The following is a 19013-nucleotide window of genomic DNA, read 5'->3' on the forward strand; positions in this document are numbered from 1 at the left end:
ACCACCCACACCACCCTGGAGCACTCTGACTGTGCCTTCATGGTGGACAACGAGGCCATCTACGACATCTGCCGTAGAAACCTCGACATTGAGCGTCCCACCTACACCAACCTGAACAGGTTGATCAGTCAGATCGTGTCCTCCATCACTGCATCTCTTCGCTTTGATGGTGCCCTGAACGTTGATCTGACAGAGTTCCAGACCAACTTGGTGCCGTACCCCCGTATCCACTTCCCTCTGGCCACATACGCCCCTGTGATCTCTGCAGAGAAGGCTTACCATGAACAGCTCACTGTTGCTGAGATCACAAACGCTTGCTTCGAGCCAGCCAATCAGATGGTGAAATGTGACCCTCGTCATGGCAAGTACATGGCCTGCTGCCTTCTGTACCGTGGCGATGTGGTGCCCAAAGATGTCAATGCTGCCATCGCCACCATCAAAACCAAGCGATCCATCCAGTTTGTGGACTGGTGTCCCACTGGTTTCAAGGTTGGCATCAACTACCAGCCACCCACTGTGGTTCCTGGTGGGGACCTGGCCAAGGTCCAGAGGGCGGTGTGCATGCTGAGCAACACCACTGCTATCGCAGAGGCCTGGGCTCGGCTGGACCACAAGTTCGATCTGATGTACGCCAAGCGTGCCTTCGTCCACTGGTATGTGGGTGAGGGAATGGAGGAGGGAGAGTTCTCCGAGGCCAGGGAGGACATGGCAGCTCTGGAGAAGGATTATGAGGAGGTTGGGGCTGATAGCTTGGGAGAAGAAGATGAAGGAGAGGAATATTAAAAAGGCATTCCCTATCATTTCTGAATGTTCCCAATAAAATTTTCTGGCTGCACTAATTCTTCTGTGTTTGTGTGTGTGATGCTAATTCGGTTATCCAAAGTAGTAACATTTCCTTGGTAACCTTTGGAATTCTCACAGTAATGCTGGTTTGATGTTGGTCCAAAGAGCAGCTGTTAATTTTCAACAATGGATGAAGGAAAAAAAACTTGTGTTCAGTCTTTAACTGGAGTACAGACTCCCACAATGGGCCACCAGTACTGACCTTTAAATGTTGGGTGTTGACCCAAACTTTATGGTATATTTTCAAATCTAAAATGTGTAAATCTTCCCGTGCAGGCTATTGGGACTGCTTGGTTTTAAAACCTACATGTCTGGAGGCAACATGCAGTTACAAGCTTTGAAGCTGGCAAAATGTACTTGAACCCAAGTGTGTTTTTTTTAACCCTGGATCTTTGCTTCTGTTTAAGACAGATCCATGACCTTGAGCAATGGTTCATAAAGCCATTCCCTGGGAAGGGCTCCCTGTCTAAATGTATCTCAAGCAAGAATACTTTAGTCAATTTCTGAAGCTGGGCTGGAGTAAAAGGAAGATTCTGAGGGTATTAAGAGTAAACTCTTGCTGTTCTGTGGAAAATATGGGTAAACTATTCAATTTAAAGGATGATTTCACCTCATTGGCCACAAGATGGCAGCTGTGAGAAAAGGGCATCAATAGCATCAGTCCAAGCATTGCTAAAAGCCCAACTTGGGGGCTTTAAAAGAGCAACTAGTAAATGCTAGAAGTAATGGTGGCTATAAATCTGTTACAGAGGCAACACTCAGCTTTCTGAATCACTAATGGAATGCTCTGACATTAACGCACCTAAATTTGAAATATTTTCTGTTAGTGTTTTGGATACTGGATTTAAGCTTCAAAGGAAAATTCTCTCATGCAGGTTGTCTCATGGTCTCCTTAAGCTCTTCTTTCCTTAGAGCTCAGCTTCTCGCAGAACAAATTTTCGTCAGCTGAGATTTCCATCTAAAATACTAGCATTAAAATTGCCATTTGCTAGCAGTGTTCACCAAGCTTACAAACACATGGTATTTGTTTTCCATTAACCTCTTTTAAACAATATAAAGTCATAGAGCTAAGCAGTTAGCTTTTTTATAATTATGTAGTGTATACCTATATGTGGCTGGATTTTACAAAGGAAAAAAAAAGACAAAGTTGTATCACTGGATGTTCTACAAAAATAGCTTTGTTTATTCTGGTGTACAGAGTAATGCTACCATTTCAGGGAGCCAATCCGTTTTCAGTTGTTCGGCAGGAGCCATTTCTCTTCTGGGCCCCTGGCCCCACTGGAACTCGCTTATATCAGAGAAAATCTCACTCAGTTCCAGCAGGGCTTAAGTCTCTCCTTCTGGGGCTTCATCAGAGGTAGTAGTCTTCCTCCTCTATGTCACCATGTGTGTCCTGGAAGCCCAGCGTTTGGATGTCGTGAGTGATGTCAGAGATGCGGCGATTAAATTCCTGAGACCCTGTTGCTAGGGAGCCATTGTCGTACCTACTGAGAGATGAATAGACGTTAACTTTCTGACAGGCTGGCTTACAGTGTTTAGTGGTATAGATGGACTAACTTAAGCCTACAGGTGCATCTTAATATGAGAATATCTTTTAAAAAAAGGTAATTTGTTTGACTTTCTGTGGTATAGTATAACTTTCATATAGGTAAATCAAGAATAAAACCACCAAAGCATTTTCTTTATTAAAGTGCAACATCTACAGGGATGATGAGTGCATTTTTGTGACCTCAAGGCACTCTTAAACTGCTTTCATTCACAATCTGCACAAAGCTTCAATTCTCCCTGTGCACCTTGTGTTTCCCTCTTGCAATAGCAAGTTATGCCTATAACCTATTTAAAAATTTTTTTTTTCTTTACTTTTTGAGATAACGGTAAAACCAAAACTCTAATTCTTTTTTTTATGTAAGCAAAAACTTGGTGAGTAGAAATGGTTTTCAAACACGGAGGTTTTCTCTCCACTCAACTTTCCATAATTAATGTACCGGTAATTAATATATCAACATTTTTTTTAGAGAAACCCCATTTTGTGTTTTCAGTTGCTATAAGTCATAAAAATGATCAGACATAACATTTCTAATCGAACCCTTTAAAAAAAAAATGATTTAAGATAACATGAGCACTGAATGAAAATATTGAAAACAAATAACACATTGGATGTTATTGTAATTTATTTTGATGCACCTTTAAATCTCTTCCATCGGAATAATCAGGAATTCCAATATTCACTTAGATTTTCACGTACCCTCTCATGGCTGTGGCCGCGGTGTTGCTCATGCTGCGTTTGATACGTCCAAAGCTGTCGGTTAAGATTCCACCTTCTCGGATCCCGATGCTTTCAAGGAACGTCTCAAACGCCCCAACGTCTCTGTCTGGAATAAACGGCCGCATGCCTGGAAAACAAAGGACACAGGATCATTATTCAGGTTAAGGAAAAAAAAAATGTTTTCTAGTGTTTTGTGAGATACAGTGTATGGTGTGATATCCAACCCCCAAAAAGCCGAAGTTGAATCTTAAAATTAACAACAATGTTATTTTTTAAAACATTAAACACATATCATTTCTAATTTTTTTTTTTCTGCCTTACTGAGGATATCTCATATCTATCACAAATCCAGCAGCATTGGAACTATGGTATACATTTCTAAGTATTTTTAAATACAAAATCTTTAGGTGTGAAATTCTTGTCCAAATTCTTTTTTTAACATTTTAGAAGATTTTAGAGGCACTTTCAAAAAAGATAAAATTGTCCAGAGAGCTCTTCCAAACGAAATTTCTTTTTGTTTTTACACTTGTCTAAGTCTAAGATAATGAAGAATTTCTAGTGGGTGAAGTGGAGTGAAAGTCCCTAGAAGAAAAATCTCCAGCAGTGTCGCAGTCAAAGCCACCTGAGCTCAGACCAAGTTACTGGCGGCGGAAATACTAGATAGTCACAGTTCAGGAAAAACAGAAACAAAACTGCCTCTATACGATGCCTATTGGAACTGCTGTAAGCATAGATATGTAAATATGTGTGTAGATACTGTGAAAAAACAAAATTTGCACTCAGTCATTTTTTCCAGTAGGAGAAAAAATCTCACTCTAGTAGTAGAGTAAGGTTAGTGTCGATTGACCCTGAACTGGCTCTGTTTTCTGTAGCCACATGTTGGTCCCAGTTTGGCCACCTTCATGAAAACCTTCTGGCTCTACAACTGTAGAATAATTGTCAATAATTGTATCAAATATTGCAATGCTGGTCTCTTTAACATTCTGATGGTTTCGGACAACAACCCTAATTCATGTGAATTTCAGAGATCTAGATTTTTACATCAACAAGATTATCCACAAAGCCTGACGCATCCCTCCTGACAGGACTGCAGTCAGGACCAGACCAGAATATCACATTAAAAGACTCTTCGGTGTCTTCAGTTTCCCATTTCAATCTGAAAAACTAACACGAAGAGAAAAGACAATTAGGAGAAATTTATTGATACAATTACTTGGTCTTTGGCGCTCAGGCCTCGGCAGGAAACATAGCACTTCATTTTGATAGATTTGCATGAACAAGAGCAAAGAAGAGGGCTGTTTCCCCCCAGGCCTGAAACTGGTGTTGGTGTGGAGATATATTAAGTTGGTCAGTCTGTAGACTGCTGGTTAGCAAGATGGTATGCTAAGCTTTATGGGGAGATCCAATGGACTGCGTTAACTGATACTAGAGCTTCATTCAGGGACCTGGAAGATGGAAGTCCAGCTTGATAACACAGGTTGAGAGAACCTGTCCATAATGAGCAAGCATGAAGCGACAGTGGAGAGGAAAAACTCCCTATTGGGAAGAAACCTCTGGCAGAACCAGGCTCAACATGGCTGTCTTCTGCCGGACCGGTTAAGATAAGACAGGGAACGCAGAAAGAGTCCAGGAGGAATTACACTCTGATGAAGCTTTAGCTACGATGGTGGAGGAGGGGCTGGAGATGGGTTGAAACGGTGTGATCTGAATAAAGTCACAGCGCATCCGCCGCCTGCGCACAGGAGCAGACAGGTGCGTATCAGAGGCCTTTTGAGATGAACTTTGGATGCCGATAGGCTTTCGTGGAGGTGGGGTTCAAAGTTGATTGGCTGTGTAGCAGGATGATGTAGGAAAGCAATTACTTTCTTCAGTTTAACTTCCGCTTAGGCTCCATATTTCAGGTCACCTCATAGACCTGTGCAAACACTGATCACCTGTTTATTGTGTATACATGTGCAGGGCTTGTGGTTGAAGAGGAGCAGCATATAAGTTGGCTTTGCTTCAGGTCTTCAAAGTTATCAAAGTGTGACTTTCAGTCTGTAGAAATTTTTCATTAAAAGTATAGTGGAGAATGTTCCCTTTCTGGGTGGATAATCAAAATAAGTGGTCGTTCTAATTGTCAATCATTCTGGTGATATGTTTACATAAGGCCATCATACGTGTTTGTCCCAATTTTCACTTACCAGTGGTGAGTCTGACATATTGGAAAAATTACGAATCTTTTGGAAAGTAAGCTTATATGAGCGATGCAAACAGCAGAAAACAGAGCGTTCACGAGGAGAAATGGGCTTTTGCATGCTTTTGCAAGCGTTTTACAGGCTTTCCATCTTGGGAGCACGGTTGTGTATATCCAAGTGGAGAGGGCGGGTATTTTCAAAAAATGTGTGAAAATCCTCCAATATACCTTTAATATGTACAACATTTTCTTTCAAGATATATTCCTTCTGTAGTTTTTCTACAGAAGAAATATTTCTGTACTTTTTCCTCTCCACACACAACCAGCATCAGGTTGTGCTATGCCACAGACCACAATCCTAGTCTGTATCTAATTCTCACCAAGCAGCAGGAATTTGCGGTCATCTCCATATAGTTGCAGCAACTCCGAGCAGAAGAGGTCGATGTTTGAACCCAGCCTGTATTCTCTCAGCAGGACTGCAAACTGCTGCAGCTCCAGAGGATTCAGTTTGTTCCTCAGCTGCACAAAGGCATACAGATAGACAGTCAGAGGATTTAATTTGTATAGTTTCTTTTCATAAAAAACACTTTTTTTCTTTTAACATTTATTTTGCGACATGATGACGTATAGTGCAGTCAAATCAGCTCCGTCTTGCAGAGGATGTGCTTTAATTTCTGCTCTTGAAGATGGCAAATGTTGTCCACACTCACTGTGATCATGTACTCCTGCATCAGCAGCAGGGCGGGGTTGCTGTCTGCTCCATCACTGGTTGATGCCAGGCTACGATGTGAGTCCTGCAGGGAGATGGATGAGTTCTCGCTGTATGTCTCACTGTAGTAGAGCTCAAAGGCCTCCTGGGAGCCATCGCTTACAAAGAGGGAAGGATGCATTCAGTCAGTGCCAGTGGCTTTGTTGGAAGACATTTCAGTTTGCAGCAATATAGAAAAAGCACTGTGGGTAATACACACCAGCATACAGAAAGTAGTATACATAGTTACTCACAAAGAACTGCAGCAGCTAAACTCTGGATCATAACTGTAGGACATGTCAGTCAGGCAGCTGTCACCTGTATGGAGATACAACAAAAAATGTTTTACTATCTACCATGTGCATGCGGCGTTTCTTTTATATTTGTTTCTTTGCGTTTTGGGTTGGCTCAAAGAGTAGAACTGTAATATAAATGGTGTGTGAATCCTATTATGAAAGACAATGCGAATGAGAAATGGACCCATCAGAGAACACACAGTGGGGTGGGGGCCTACTGTCAGCATCAGCATGGAACAGCCAATAGGATGCTAAATTTAAGTTTTTATTTTTTTTATTTTTTGTGTGTATATTGTTTTCATAATATACACTAAAGATTATTATTAGAGTTCTTTTTCCTGTTTCCTTCAAACTAAAAGTCCCTCAAAAAATAAAAACTGCAATTTTAATATGTTTGGATAAATAAATGTCAATTAAATAACAATAACAATGTCAATTAAATAAATAACAAACATATATATATATATATATATATATATATATATATATATATATATATATGTTTGTTATTTATTTAATTGACATTGTTATTGTTATTTAATTGTATATATATATATATATATATACATATGTATATATATATATATATATATATATATATATATATATATATATATATATATATATATATATATATATATATATATATATATATATATATATATATATATATATATATATAAATATGTACACATGTCTACATGCTTTTAGGCAAGACAATCTCCTGCAGTTCAAAGCGAGCATCAGTATGGGGAAGAAAGGTGATTTGAGTAACTTTGAACGTGGCATGATTGTTGGTGCCAGAAGGGCTGGTCTGAGTATTTCAGAAACTGCTGATCTACTGGGATTTTCACGCACAACCATCTCTAGGGTTTACAGAGAATGGTCCGAAAAAGAAAAAACATCCAGTTAGCAGCAGTTCTGTGGGCGGAAATGCCTTGTTGATGCCAGAGGTCAGAGGAGAATTGCCAGACTGGTTCGAGCTGATCGAAGGGCAACAGTGACTCAAATAACCACCCGTTACAACCAAGGTGGGCAGAAGAGCATCTCTGAACGCACAGTACGTCGAACTTTGAGGCAGATGGGCTACAGCAGCAGAAGACCACACCGGGTGCCACTCCTTTCAGCTAAGAACAGGAAACTGAGGCTACAATTTGCACAAGCTCATCGAAATTGGACAATAGAAGATTGGAAAAACGTTGCCTGGTCTGATGAGTCTCGATTTCTGCTGCGACATTCGGATGGTAGGGTCAGAATTTGGCGTCTACAACATGAAAGCATGGATCCATCCTGCCTTGTATCAACGGTTCAGGCTGGTGGTGGTGGTGTCATGGTGTGGGGAATATTTTCTCGGCACACTTTGGGCCCCTTGGTACCAATTGAGCATTGTTGCAACTCCACAGCCTACCTGAGTATTGTTGCTGACCATGTCCATCCCTTTATGACCACAATGTACCCAACTTCTGATGGCTACTTTCAGCAGGATAATGCGCCATGTCATAAAGCTGGAATGATCTCAGACTGGTTTCTTGAACATGACAATGAGTTCACTGTACTCAAATGGCCTCCACAGTCACCAGATCTCAATCCAATAGAGCATCTTTGAGATGTGGTGGAACGGGAGATTTGCATCATGGATGTGCAGCCGACAAATCTGCGGCAACTGTGTGATGCCATCATGTCAATATGGACCAAACTCCCTGAGGAATGCTTCCAGCACCTTGTTGAATATATGCCACGAAGAATTGAGGCAGTTCTGAAGGCAAAAGGGGGTCCAACCCATTACTAGCATGGGGTACCTAATAAAGTGGCCGGTGAGTGTATATGTTATATGTTGTAATGCATAAATGCATTAATTGAACTGTGATACCTGTGCCAATAGATGGTTGATTTAATGAGTATGTTCCGCATTAATCAGCTGCTGAGCCCACTATCAGATGCAATCTCCTTTCTGCTCTGAAGCAGCAGGATGCTGCCTGTCAGTCTCCATTGTGGCTTAAGGATAGCACAGTAAATTACATCCCTTCCAGTGAGGCTGAGCCCCTTAGGGGGTCTATGGAGTGGGTCGTGAAGCTGGGGTTAGATTCTGATTGGCAGAATGTTACTTTAGGATTTATTTTGACAGTGACCAGACGGCGAAGAGATATTCCTCATGACACTCAGACAAGAGAAGAAAAGCGATCATTTAGTAAGCACAGTCGTCTCGTGCTGAACTCTTGCCATGGTTTCCGGAGTTCATCATTTCAGAGAGCTTCATAACAGTTACTTTTATTCCATTGTAGTGATATATTAAAATATCTGATTACATTTGATATTGATAGCAGCTTTGATTTATTTACTTATTCCTAAATGAAATGGCTCACCATAAATCAGTCCTGAACTGATGCTCCTTTCCCGAAATCTTCCAAAATTATACACTTTTTTCCCCACTAAATACTGGTTTTTAACTGCCTCACACACTGTGCCTCTATTCATTCACACACACCCCTAAAAGCTGATCATTGTCTCCTCTCAGTGGTCTATTATGCAACCCTAGTTTGCAGTTTTTCTTAGCTTGCAGCTGTTTTTGCTGCTTGCAGCATTTACCATAGACATGTGTTTTGTATGTTAGGATAATTTTTGTTTTTTAAGTGGGTTTCGTGTTTGCAGGGCTGCTGAATATTTTCTGTTTGCAGTATTTTTTTTTAATTCTTTGTATATTTTGGGGGTTAGTGTGTTTTCAAATGTTTTAGGTTGCCTGTCTCATTTCTGTGATTGCAGGACCTTTGAATTAGCTGTAAATCATTTATTTGCATGCCGTTTGAACCACAAGGCCACCATAGAAAGGCTTGGTAGCCTTTACATATCCCTTCTCAAAGTAAACTGTTGATATTTTCTCTCCTTAGTTCATGTGCACAAGACGAAGAAAGGCTATAGCCTAAATCTGAAAAAAAAAAAAAAAACTAAACTTGTTCAGTGTTTTCTAATCATGGGACCTTACGTTTTTATATGGCTATATTGATGGATTGATTTATTTTTGTACATATTGTAGGAAAAGCAAGTCTCACTCCTTTCAAGCCAAAATCGGTCTGGCATGGTGTGGTGAAATCCGGCCCTGTCAACACATTCAATGGTCTGGTGTCCGTAAATGACCTGGAACATCTGGCAAATGAGGGAACAGTACTCCTCTGCAGCATCCTGCAATCATAACACAAAGGTTATACCTAAGGATAACTATTTAAAACAAATAAATATTTCTCTCTCTATGTGGCATAGTCAGCTTTTTTTTATCTGACTGCTATGGTAACCCTAGAGATGAATAAATGACAAATAAACAACCAACCCTCACCCTGTTCTCAACAGCCAGGATGACCAGGTTACAGTAGGCATCAGGAGAGGGTGTAGGTTCCAGTGGGTTGTAGTTCCTCCTTTCCCAACTGCCATAGCTTTTACCTCGTTCCCAGCTCCCAGTGCAGGCTTGACGCCGCTCCCAGCTCCCTCCACCACCCCCTCCTCTTCTCTCCCAGCTCCCTGCTCCTCCACCACCTCCATGCCTCTTCTCCCAGCTGCCTCCCCCACCTCCAACCCCCCAGTTCCCACTCATAGGTCTTGCTCTGCGGTTCTCCCAACTCCCACCTGTTTTCCTTGTTTGCTGTCTCCTCTCCCAACTCCCCCCCGCTCTCCTCCTCTCTAAACTCCCCCCTCCTGCCCTATCTCCCCCTCCTCTCTCCACATTTTGGTTTTTGTCATGGTTACTTCTGGAGAGAGATGGTCTCCAGTCAACCCCACAGATTGTATGTCTGCGCTCCATTGTGCCCCCTGCTGGTCGGGACTCTGCATTGCAGCCCATGGTTTGTCGCCTCCCATCGATGCCTTGTGTTTTCTTTCTGTCCAGACTGTCATCATCAGCAACCACAGAATCCACATTTAGTCCTGCAGAAAGCAGAGTTGAACACACAATCACTTGATTACAAGAGTCTAGGATGTCAGGCAGTATTTGAGCTTTCTTCCAGTTGGATAAATGCAGAGGCATAGCCAGAAATTTTTTATAAGGGTGGCCAGGCAATAACTAACGTACACTGAGGGGTGGCCAAAAGTGGATAGGCACCAGAATCTCACGGTCAATCTACACTGTTCCTACAGGAAAATGCACGAGCAGAACATCCATATTTTCTAAATAAAGACAAACTATACTTTCCCACAGCCTTTCATAGCAAATAACGGCATATATTTAACCCCTTGAACCCTACGGACCCGCCGGCGGGTCCAGCTGCTACATGACCTCGTAACTTTACCAAACCCCCAGTATTGATGTAAAAAACATATTTGGCACAGTTTGGTGACATTTATGGATAAATGTGCCAAACTGGCCCCTCCGCCTAAGAAATTTCTCACTAATACCATTCTAAAATAAATATGATTCATCTGATTGAGTCCACATTTTGTATATTTTTACACAACATTTAGATTTAAAAGTCTGTACTACTTTTTTGTGCTATAAATAATATTTTGGTAGTGTTTTGCAATGTTTATTTCAAAGAAAATTTTGGCGAGGTTCAAAAAATGCAAAATATTTTGTATTTTGTCCCTAATATTTCAGGCAGGGTCAAAGCTACAATGGTGCTGACACCAGAAAACCATTCTATGACATCTTACCTTTACAGAGGTACCAAAAGTTTCTTCTTAAATCTAATAGGTTTGAGGCTATAAGTTATTTACTTTTGTGTGTTTTTGTCAGGCAGAAATTTATTTATACCCCCTTAGCGTGTAAGAGGTTAAACATCCATGCTTTCTAAATAAAAGGTATAGTGGATAAAATTCTTTCAGGCTTGAGTTCTGGGGCGAAAATCTTTTCCATTGCCATTACTTACCTACTTTTATCGATAATCATTCTGCATAAAATTTATATTTACAAGTGCTAATATCTACATAAATTGATAATTTTATTAAAATTGTTATTTATCCATGATTTTACTGAAGACTCCTAGATGACTTGCAGAGACACATCTCTTTACCCCATATGAAACAAAATCTAGTTTTGAAAAGAGCATGAATTCTGTACTTAATGTTAGTACATTGATGTGCATAAATAACCACAGTGTCTGTGTTGTGAAGTCATTGTTAATATATGAGAATGAAAATGTTTTGAATATTTCAAATGAGAGTATTACTGCTGCCATCATCTGTATTAAGGGGAAAAAATGGTAGGGGTGTCTACAGGGGTGGCCAATGATTGGCTAAGGGTGGCCATGGCCACCCAGCTAGCTTTTTTATTTCAATTGCGCTGTTTTTGTTGAGAGATTATTCTTGTAAAAAATATTTTTAAATCTATACCATGGCCAGCTTGTTCCATAGCTCTACCACAACAGAAAATTAAAATGTTTCAATCACTTCAAGGCCAGGTGTCCTGAGGTGCTACCAGTTGGTTGTGCAGAGTCATTTAGAAAGGAACGTATGCCTTCCTTTGTTGAATTTCATCAACTTTCAACTTCATCTATTTATTAAAGTCTAACTCACCCCAAAATCAACGTTTTGGAGACAAATAGTAAAAACTAGGTATACTGGAGGAAATTTTATTGTTAAATTAAGGTTGCATCCAGTGTCAGCCTTGCTGATACTGCATTGTACTTGATGACAGTGTTGATCTGAAAGTCAAATCTAATCAAATTATTGTTAAAAAAATGCATGAACACTTTTCAGCACTTTTTTTTTTAGATCTGTGGTCTGTGTGATTTAAGCCTGTATGGCTTATTGTTACCTATGCAGCAGCTAGGTTTGCTTATTCCTTGGACCCTACCTGTCTTGAGGATCAGAAGGTGTAGTGCGTCATCTCGCAGGTAGGAGGCAGCAGCGATCTCATGTGTTGGGATCCTCATTAGCAGCTTCTCGTTGTTTCTCCATGTCAGCAGCAGACAGCGAGCAGAGAGACTTAGAATACAGTCCTGATCAATGCTTGTCTTCAGTGGCAGTACCTTCAGCTGCTACTGACAAACAAAAATTAAAGATTAAGGCTCCATTCATGTTAGGTTACCTGCATTACATTAGAAATCACATAGAAAATAGAGGGTCTTTGAACAGTCTTCATGAGGACTTCTTGAAAGCCTAAAGAAAGTATTGTGTTCCCTTTCACATTAGATGGATGTGCAAGGTGGTTTTGAGCATATTGAAAGTTTCTAATTTGAGTTCAGATGTTTTATTGTGATAGAAGTACATCAGGGAGATTTTCACCATCATAATTTGATCCTAAGTACATTGAAGACCTGCTACACTGGCCTTATGCAAATGGAATAACCTCATCACAACAGAGGCTGTTGGGGTTTATAAGTAATTTATTGTAATGGTTCTTTGTACATTGCCTCTCGCTGCTGCTCTGGCTGCAACCAAAGCACCTCATTAGGACACTGCAATCCACCATCCATGATCTTTACTCCAAAAAATTCGGAAATAACATCAGACTCATAAAACAGATCAATATGTGTTTCCTCAAGCTCAGTGCCAGCGCATACACCTTCATATTGACTGTGGGCTTAACTTTGCTCGTTGCCTGAAGACAATTATTTTTTTTCTTTTTATTTTGTAGGCTGCTTCTAAGAAGTCTCATCATACTTTACGATGTTGAATAGGGTTCATTATATAATTTTGCAGGATTGGAAGCAAGTCTTGTAGAATTAACTTCATAACTTTCATGTATCAGCTTAAAGTGAAAAACATAACGTTTAGATGATTCCTTTTGACTGCATTCGCCAATGTATCCACAAAGGACCCTTTTCGGAACGCTTGCTCTTCAGAATGCCACTCTCCTGCTTTCCCTCCTATAGCTGATTACAATTCTTTTCTCATCAGCGAGGATGAAAGTTATGGTGGTCGTGCCGAAACCTCTTAGACCTATATAGAATGGAACCTTCTGCTGCAGGTATGATCAGCTTTTAACTTTTGTGGTATAATAGCGGCAGAGAAAAAACTGTTTTACCTGTGAGTACTGAGAAAGAAGTGGCATCATGAGTGCCTTGAAAAAATGTGAAAACATGCTTTTCAAAATTTTCCCTGCAACTCACGGAAACTTTGAAGCCTTAATCTGCAGTAAAATGTGGCCAACCTAAGTTAATATAAAAACTACTTTCTTAAAGCAATGAACCTTAATGGAGAAGGCCTATTTGCATATCTGGCAAAACAGAAAGTCGACTGAATCACAGAAGCTGGATATTTACATTTCTGGAGCTTATTGTAAACGCTGAAAAGACATTTACACAATTACATGGTTCTGATTGGATTCCATGTTTACTTGCAAACTTCAATAAATAAAATCATATTAATTTATATATGGTAGCCATGTTTTTATTTAAACATTTTAGTTATTAGAAATACATTTGATATCACTGGTTAGCCTGGTTTGCGTGTATTTTAACAGAAAATATGAATAAAACCCTTGTTTGATTATAGATGAGGTATATCTACCAACCCTGGCTGTGTCCAGCAGCTGTAGAAGTTCATCTCTGCTTGATGGATTCAGTGAAACTGACACCCAGGTCAGATGACCGAGGAACTAAGGCAAAAGGTTAAACATTGAGTAATTAGACAAGGGTCTGTTATGGTATTACTCTTGTTTCTGTTTTTTTGACAGTTTCTACCTTTACTTCCTTCTCCACATAATCAAAGATGAGTCTCTCGGGGTGGATGAGGTAATCCGGTGGGTAGAGGGGGACGGTGTGGAGAGGCCGGCGGTAAACACTCCCTCGATCAACAGGTCTACGACCAGATTTGGACCAAACCAACCGCTTTATGGGTGAAACAAAAGCCTGGAAGAATCACAGAGAACCCCTTGGATAGTCTGGCATAACATTTGGTCCTCTGTCAACAAGTCCTTACTCCAAGGAAAGGTTGAGACCTGATGAAATGAATTTAAATGCACAAATTGATGTTGACATTAACCTAAAACTGGATCACCAATCTGACAATATGATCTGAGTTTTGAACCTGATTCTTTGCAGCATGATTTTAATTCGATTGACTTTTTGAATGACTTGGGGTGACATTTGTTGTGATTTGGCATTAAGTAAATTAAACGAATTAAATTAAATTCACTTGCATTAAATAAAGCTGTCTACAGTTTAATCCAGAGAACACTAGAGACTGATGTGTCTAAATTCACCTAGTGGCAAATATTAACAGTATTTTAAACTGTGTGTTTGAGCTGTTTTAGGTGCCAAAGAAACAGGGACTATCTAAGCTATTCTGTGAGTGTCCAAAACACTGTAGATAAAATAAAGGTGCCCTGTTTTATTTAATTAATTTAAGAAGCGCAGCTTATTGGCATCAAAGTGGCTTCTGATGTAAAACAGGAAAGAATAAACATGGTAAGTCTCGGTCGAGACTTCAGTTAAGGGTGATTTTGACAATTCTAATGATCTTTATTGACTACAAGATTGTTTCTGTTACTGAAAACTTGATGTTTTTTTTTTAATGGAATTTCAGCAATAAACAGATTTACTGCTTTAAAACATACATTTCTGTTTGGATGTTAAAATAGGCTGAAGTCATCTGATCTTGATAAGACAAAAATGGCGAAGGAAATCAGTTTGTCTACCTTCCTGGGTTTCTTCGGTTCATAGTCCATTTCAGTAGGTCAGAAAGTCCTGATCCTGGTCCCAGTTTTCACTCTGCTGGTGTTTAGAGATTGTAGATCCTCTTGCTCAGTTGTTCTGCTTGTTTCTGCCACTCTGTTCCTATAGGTTTATGTAGAGTTACATTCTAATCCTTTCTGTTTCTACACTGATTGTCTAAACTGCGGAGACCTCTCCTGGGGCAGAAACACACAAACAAGCCGGGCATGAGGAGAGAGCAGGAAACAGAGGAAGTTCGCTTCCTGTCCATGAGGAAACTCCACCAACAACTGATAGCATCCATTTTCTCTTCTCTGATAAAACACAAAAATTCTGCAGCTCAAAGTGGATCTTTTTATTTTATTAGTTATTTTTTGTTGTTACAGATGTCATACTCTGATAAATCTAACACACGTTATCATGCATAGCCTAAGCTATTTTCGATGCCAATGCCTTGATGAGCTTTTAGTTACATACAAATCCTTCATGCAAGCTTTGACCTGAAGAGAACTACAGCAAAAAAGACCAACAAACCCAATGAGGATGAAGCTCTCCAGACCATTTTGTAACCAAAAGGCCTTTACAAGAAACTTGGTCAAAGTAAAAGCCATTACTTAGCTTATATTGAAAAAACATAAAATCCTCTCTGAAGAGGGTTTAGAGGAAAAACTTCTATATTTTATATAAATAATAGGTTTCCAGTATGAATGCTTATACTCATTCAATATGCTTGGAAGAAAGTTTTGCCCCTCGGCTTTTGAAAATACTGTTGTATACAGTCTTGACTGCATGAAGGGCATGCACCGGTTTGTGTCATGCCACATTCAGACCTATATATGTTTTCTCTCCCTTTAGAGAAGAAGACAGTTCATATTGACATACCTCTCTAGTCAGCAGGTGTCAGGAAACAACATATTCTTCAAATAACTGAAAACAATCTCTGAGGTTACCTGAAAGTGTTTTTTTTTTTGTGTTTCCCAAATCAACTTTCCATTCCCAGTTTCTTGGAACACTAAATTTCCATTTTTAGTTTGTATCATAAAATTTGATTTTCTTGCTTAGCACATGGCTTCCTGGCCTTATCATCTTCTAAATATATATCCTGCAACTCAATCACTGCATGCAATCAGCTGGTTTTCTTTAGATATATACTTTTTACCAGTCTGACTGTATGATCTGATTGAACTGTCTCTTAAAATGTGATGAAATTTGTTGCGAATGGGTGCTTAATTTGAACTGAAAATAGCAGACCATCTCCCACATGCTATCTTAATAAAAACGTGTTATTCCTCTTCTGATGATTGTTTTATATTTGTACCCTGCAAGCATCTCTCCTATGGCTTTTGCCTTCCACTTTGCCTTGACCACACCCAAGGAAAGAATCCCAGAGCTTTCAAAATGGCCTCCCCCCTTGTGTGTTTTTAACTAGACTCTCGTAACGAGTCAAAATGAAATCTGTATTGCTACACTCTTCAAGAACTCTATCTTCTTGCATCAGATTAGCAAAGCCAGGGAGTCTTGCAGTCTCTCGCAGGGCTAACTGTGCGATAGATCCAGCTGGTCTGTCACCTTTGTTAACTTGTGCAGCGGCAGCTTGTCCTATTTCTCTAGAAAGATTTTCTCACCAGAGCAAATCTTTCAAGGTGCATTTTGCATTCTTCTTTCTCTGTAGAAAGGTACAGCAAAAATACTCAGGAGAAGGATATTTAGCATTTGATCAAACTTGACTGATGTAAAATAGCCTATACATAACAGAGTTAAAGTTTAATGAAACGAAATAGATGGACTGAAATGACTACAATGTGATTAAATATAAACAGAACCAGGAGGATTTTATATTGTACCTGCATATGATTGTGGGTAGTGCTCTTGCTGGTAAAGCACCCTCCACAATGAATTAAATTAATGGTTGTTATGGTGACTTTAAGGATGACACTCTTTGTTGCAGTTCTCTAACATGGAGCTTTAGAGATTCAGTTTTTTTTTTTTCATTTTCTTCTCTCCATTCACTTTCTCCTTACTGTGAGTGGTGTCATTTCTTTTTCAGGCTTGTTTGTCACAGTTCCCAAAAACTAAAGAAACTGATGAATAATTGCTTAAATTGCAATTAGGTGCTAGTTAAGGACATTGGCTATATTCACACTAAAAAAAGATTAAGCTACCAAGTTCTCTGGTGTTAATAGAAATTGGAGTCTCAGTCAGGTTAGATTTTTGGTCTGGGGAAAGTGGAAATCATGGACAAGTAACTGTACTAAGATAATAATAATAATACAAAAAAATCCACTTATATTTGTTTTACAGGAATTGCTAAAGCTGCAAAAAGTATATTTTAAAGGTATAGAGGACAACCTTTTATTTCCGGGTGGATCATCTTAATAAGTGGTCCTCCTAATTGTCAATCACTCTGCTGGCATGTTTACGTGAGGCCATTCTACGTGTTTCTCCCCAGTTAGCTATCTTTCTTTCTGCATGCAAACTTTCAGGCGTATATGTGTGAGCTACGGTTTCAGGCAGTTATTGAAGCTCACCTTTCTCACTGGGGATATTTGAAAGTGTCTACAAAGTGAATCAGAAGAAAAGAAAGGCCTCAGAAGAGGCAGATATACCCCGGAATGATTTGCGCGGAGAGCTCTCCTCACAAAGCTTTATGGGATTTGCTGTCACAGTGGCCTGTTGTTGCCATAGACTGTCGCTACCCAACAGCGGCGACTAATAACAAAGATGGCACAGGCACCACGCGATGGAGGAGGAGTTACATGGCCAATGGGGAGCAAAAAATAGTGATCATCTGTCTGAATGGTCAGTTATCTGAATTCACTACAAAATCCACTATATAGTCCCTATTCTATATAGTGATTGAGGGATTTAGGAGTTAGGGTGGACATAAAGACACAGTAAGCTTGTATGAAGTATGAGAACAGCAACTTTTAAACAGAATGCCTATTAAACATGTGCGAGAGCAGAGCGGGTACAGGGTTGTGCCTGAACATTTTTTTTTAAATGGAGAGGGCGGGTCTTTTAAAAAGTTCTTGAAAATCCTCCACAATACCTTTAATAAAACATTTAATTTTGAAAGAATATCAATAGACTAAATGTTGTTTTTCTTTTTTTCTAATGCAATAAGACTATTGCAACAGAAACATTATTCATTGTAATGCTCTTGAGTATTAGTGTAAGAAATTAGGAAGAGAAATAAACATTTCAACAGAGCTGGACCATTTTAAACCTCATGGAAATCATATCAGTCTGCAGTTGCAGTTAACATGTTTGACCTAAAGAGGGCAGCGCAGTGTTAATGGTTGATTAATTGAGAAGCCTGTGGGGAAAAGGAAAGGAGATAACATTTCTCTTCTTTGTGACAGTGATGGAGCCAAATGAGCCTTACAAAAAACAGCATCAGATACAAATAAATTCAAGTGAATCATATCCATGTGCACAGCTAATGTCAAGGCAACCTCTCCTTTAATATCTGGTGCGCCAGTTGCTTGATGATAACCTGGTTACCAAGGCAACTAGAAGCTGAGATGGGACATTTATCTTCTCAGCTTTCCGTTGTTTTTGTTTTCTTTTTTTTTTTTTTTGGTAATATTTGTTTTAATCTTCGTCTGTCTTTGCAACCCCAATAAGACGCATGTCTGTTTAAAATATAATATCGGGCTCTCAGTTTACTGGTCCATTCATATTCCAGCCCTGATCTTTGGTCATGAGTTTCAGATCATGGGTTACATAAAGAAAAAGAACCTTTCAGCCTTGTGCATCTGTGAATAAATGCTGCTCACTGAAGGACACAGAGAGAAAGTTTCTCTGAAAAAAACATTAAGAAGTTCAGACTGATTAATAGTACATAGTCAGGAATGAAAAATAGATTCTCTGAAGGTTCCTTTTACCAGAACCACATTGGAACTCAGCAACAATCAAGATTCTCTAGTCAAGACACAATCTATAGACTGGCATTGGTATGATTTCATGCCTCTCCCTGTTGGCCTATGTCCTTTGATATTAGCTCTTCTCACTGGAAATGAACTTGAAAACTTTTCCAATGTATCTTTTGAACTCATATCCCCAAAATCTAACCCCGGAATTTTGAAAATGAGTGGATAAATAT

General features: G+C 39.5%; 2 protein-coding genes across 3 annotated transcripts in view; one reads left to right on the forward strand and one right to left on the reverse strand.

Annotated features, from left to right (window-relative positions):
* Positions 1 to 842, forward strand: part of LOC119799423 (tubulin alpha-1C chain-like) — a 2195-nt gene extending 1353 nt beyond the window's left edge. Inside the window, exon 4 of the mRNA XM_038309309.1 lies at positions 1 to 842. This exon is cut by the window's left edge and continues 192 nt beyond it. Coding sequence (XP_038165237.1) covers positions 1 to 783 — 783 coding nt within the window. The 3' untranslated portion in view covers positions 784 to 842.
* Positions 843 to 1997: 1155 nt separating this feature from the next.
* Positions 1998 to 15126, reverse strand: ccm2l (CCM2 like scaffold protein). Of its 2 annotated transcripts, none has more exons than XM_038309307.1 (11): positions 14893 to 15126; positions 13937 to 14104; positions 13768 to 13851; positions 12106 to 12289; positions 9658 to 10241; positions 9377 to 9506; positions 6288 to 6351; positions 5996 to 6152; positions 5666 to 5804; positions 3089 to 3236; positions 1998 to 2327 (listed from the first exon to the last, which is right to left on the reverse strand). In XM_038309307.1, exons 1-11 carry the CDS (start codon positions 14920 to 14922, stop codon positions 2195 to 2197), a joined length of 1821 nt encoding a protein of 606 aa, XP_038165235.1. In that variant the 5' UTR covers positions 14923 to 15126; the 3' UTR covers positions 1998 to 2194. The 2 variants fall into 2 exon arrangements, with proteins under 2 accessions (XP_038165235.1, XP_038165234.1); XM_038309306.1 differs by having other exon boundaries at positions 1998 to 2330.
* Positions 15127 to 19013: the final 3887 nt, after the last annotated feature.

Source organism: Cyprinodon tularosa, unplaced genomic scaffold (genome assembly GCF_016077235.1).
Source record: "Cyprinodon tularosa strain WSP-4 unplaced genomic scaffold, ASM1607723v1 ctg66, whole genome shotgun sequence".
NCBI lineage: Eukaryota > Metazoa > Chordata > Actinopteri > Cyprinodontiformes > Cyprinodontidae > Cyprinodon > Cyprinodon tularosa.

Coding starts and splice junctions, on each gene's coding strand:
- ccm2l (XM_038309306.1), bottom strand. CDS start 14,922: ATGGACTATGAACCGAAGAAACCCAGGAAG. Junction 13,852..13,936: donor ATGTGGAGAAGGAAGTAAAG/GTAGAAACTGTC, acceptor CTTTTGCCTTAG/TTCCTCGGTCATCTGACCTG. Junction 10,242..12,105: donor CCTTCTGATCCTCAAGACAG/GTAGGGTCCAAG, acceptor TGCTTTCTGCAG/GACTAAATGTGGATTCTGTG.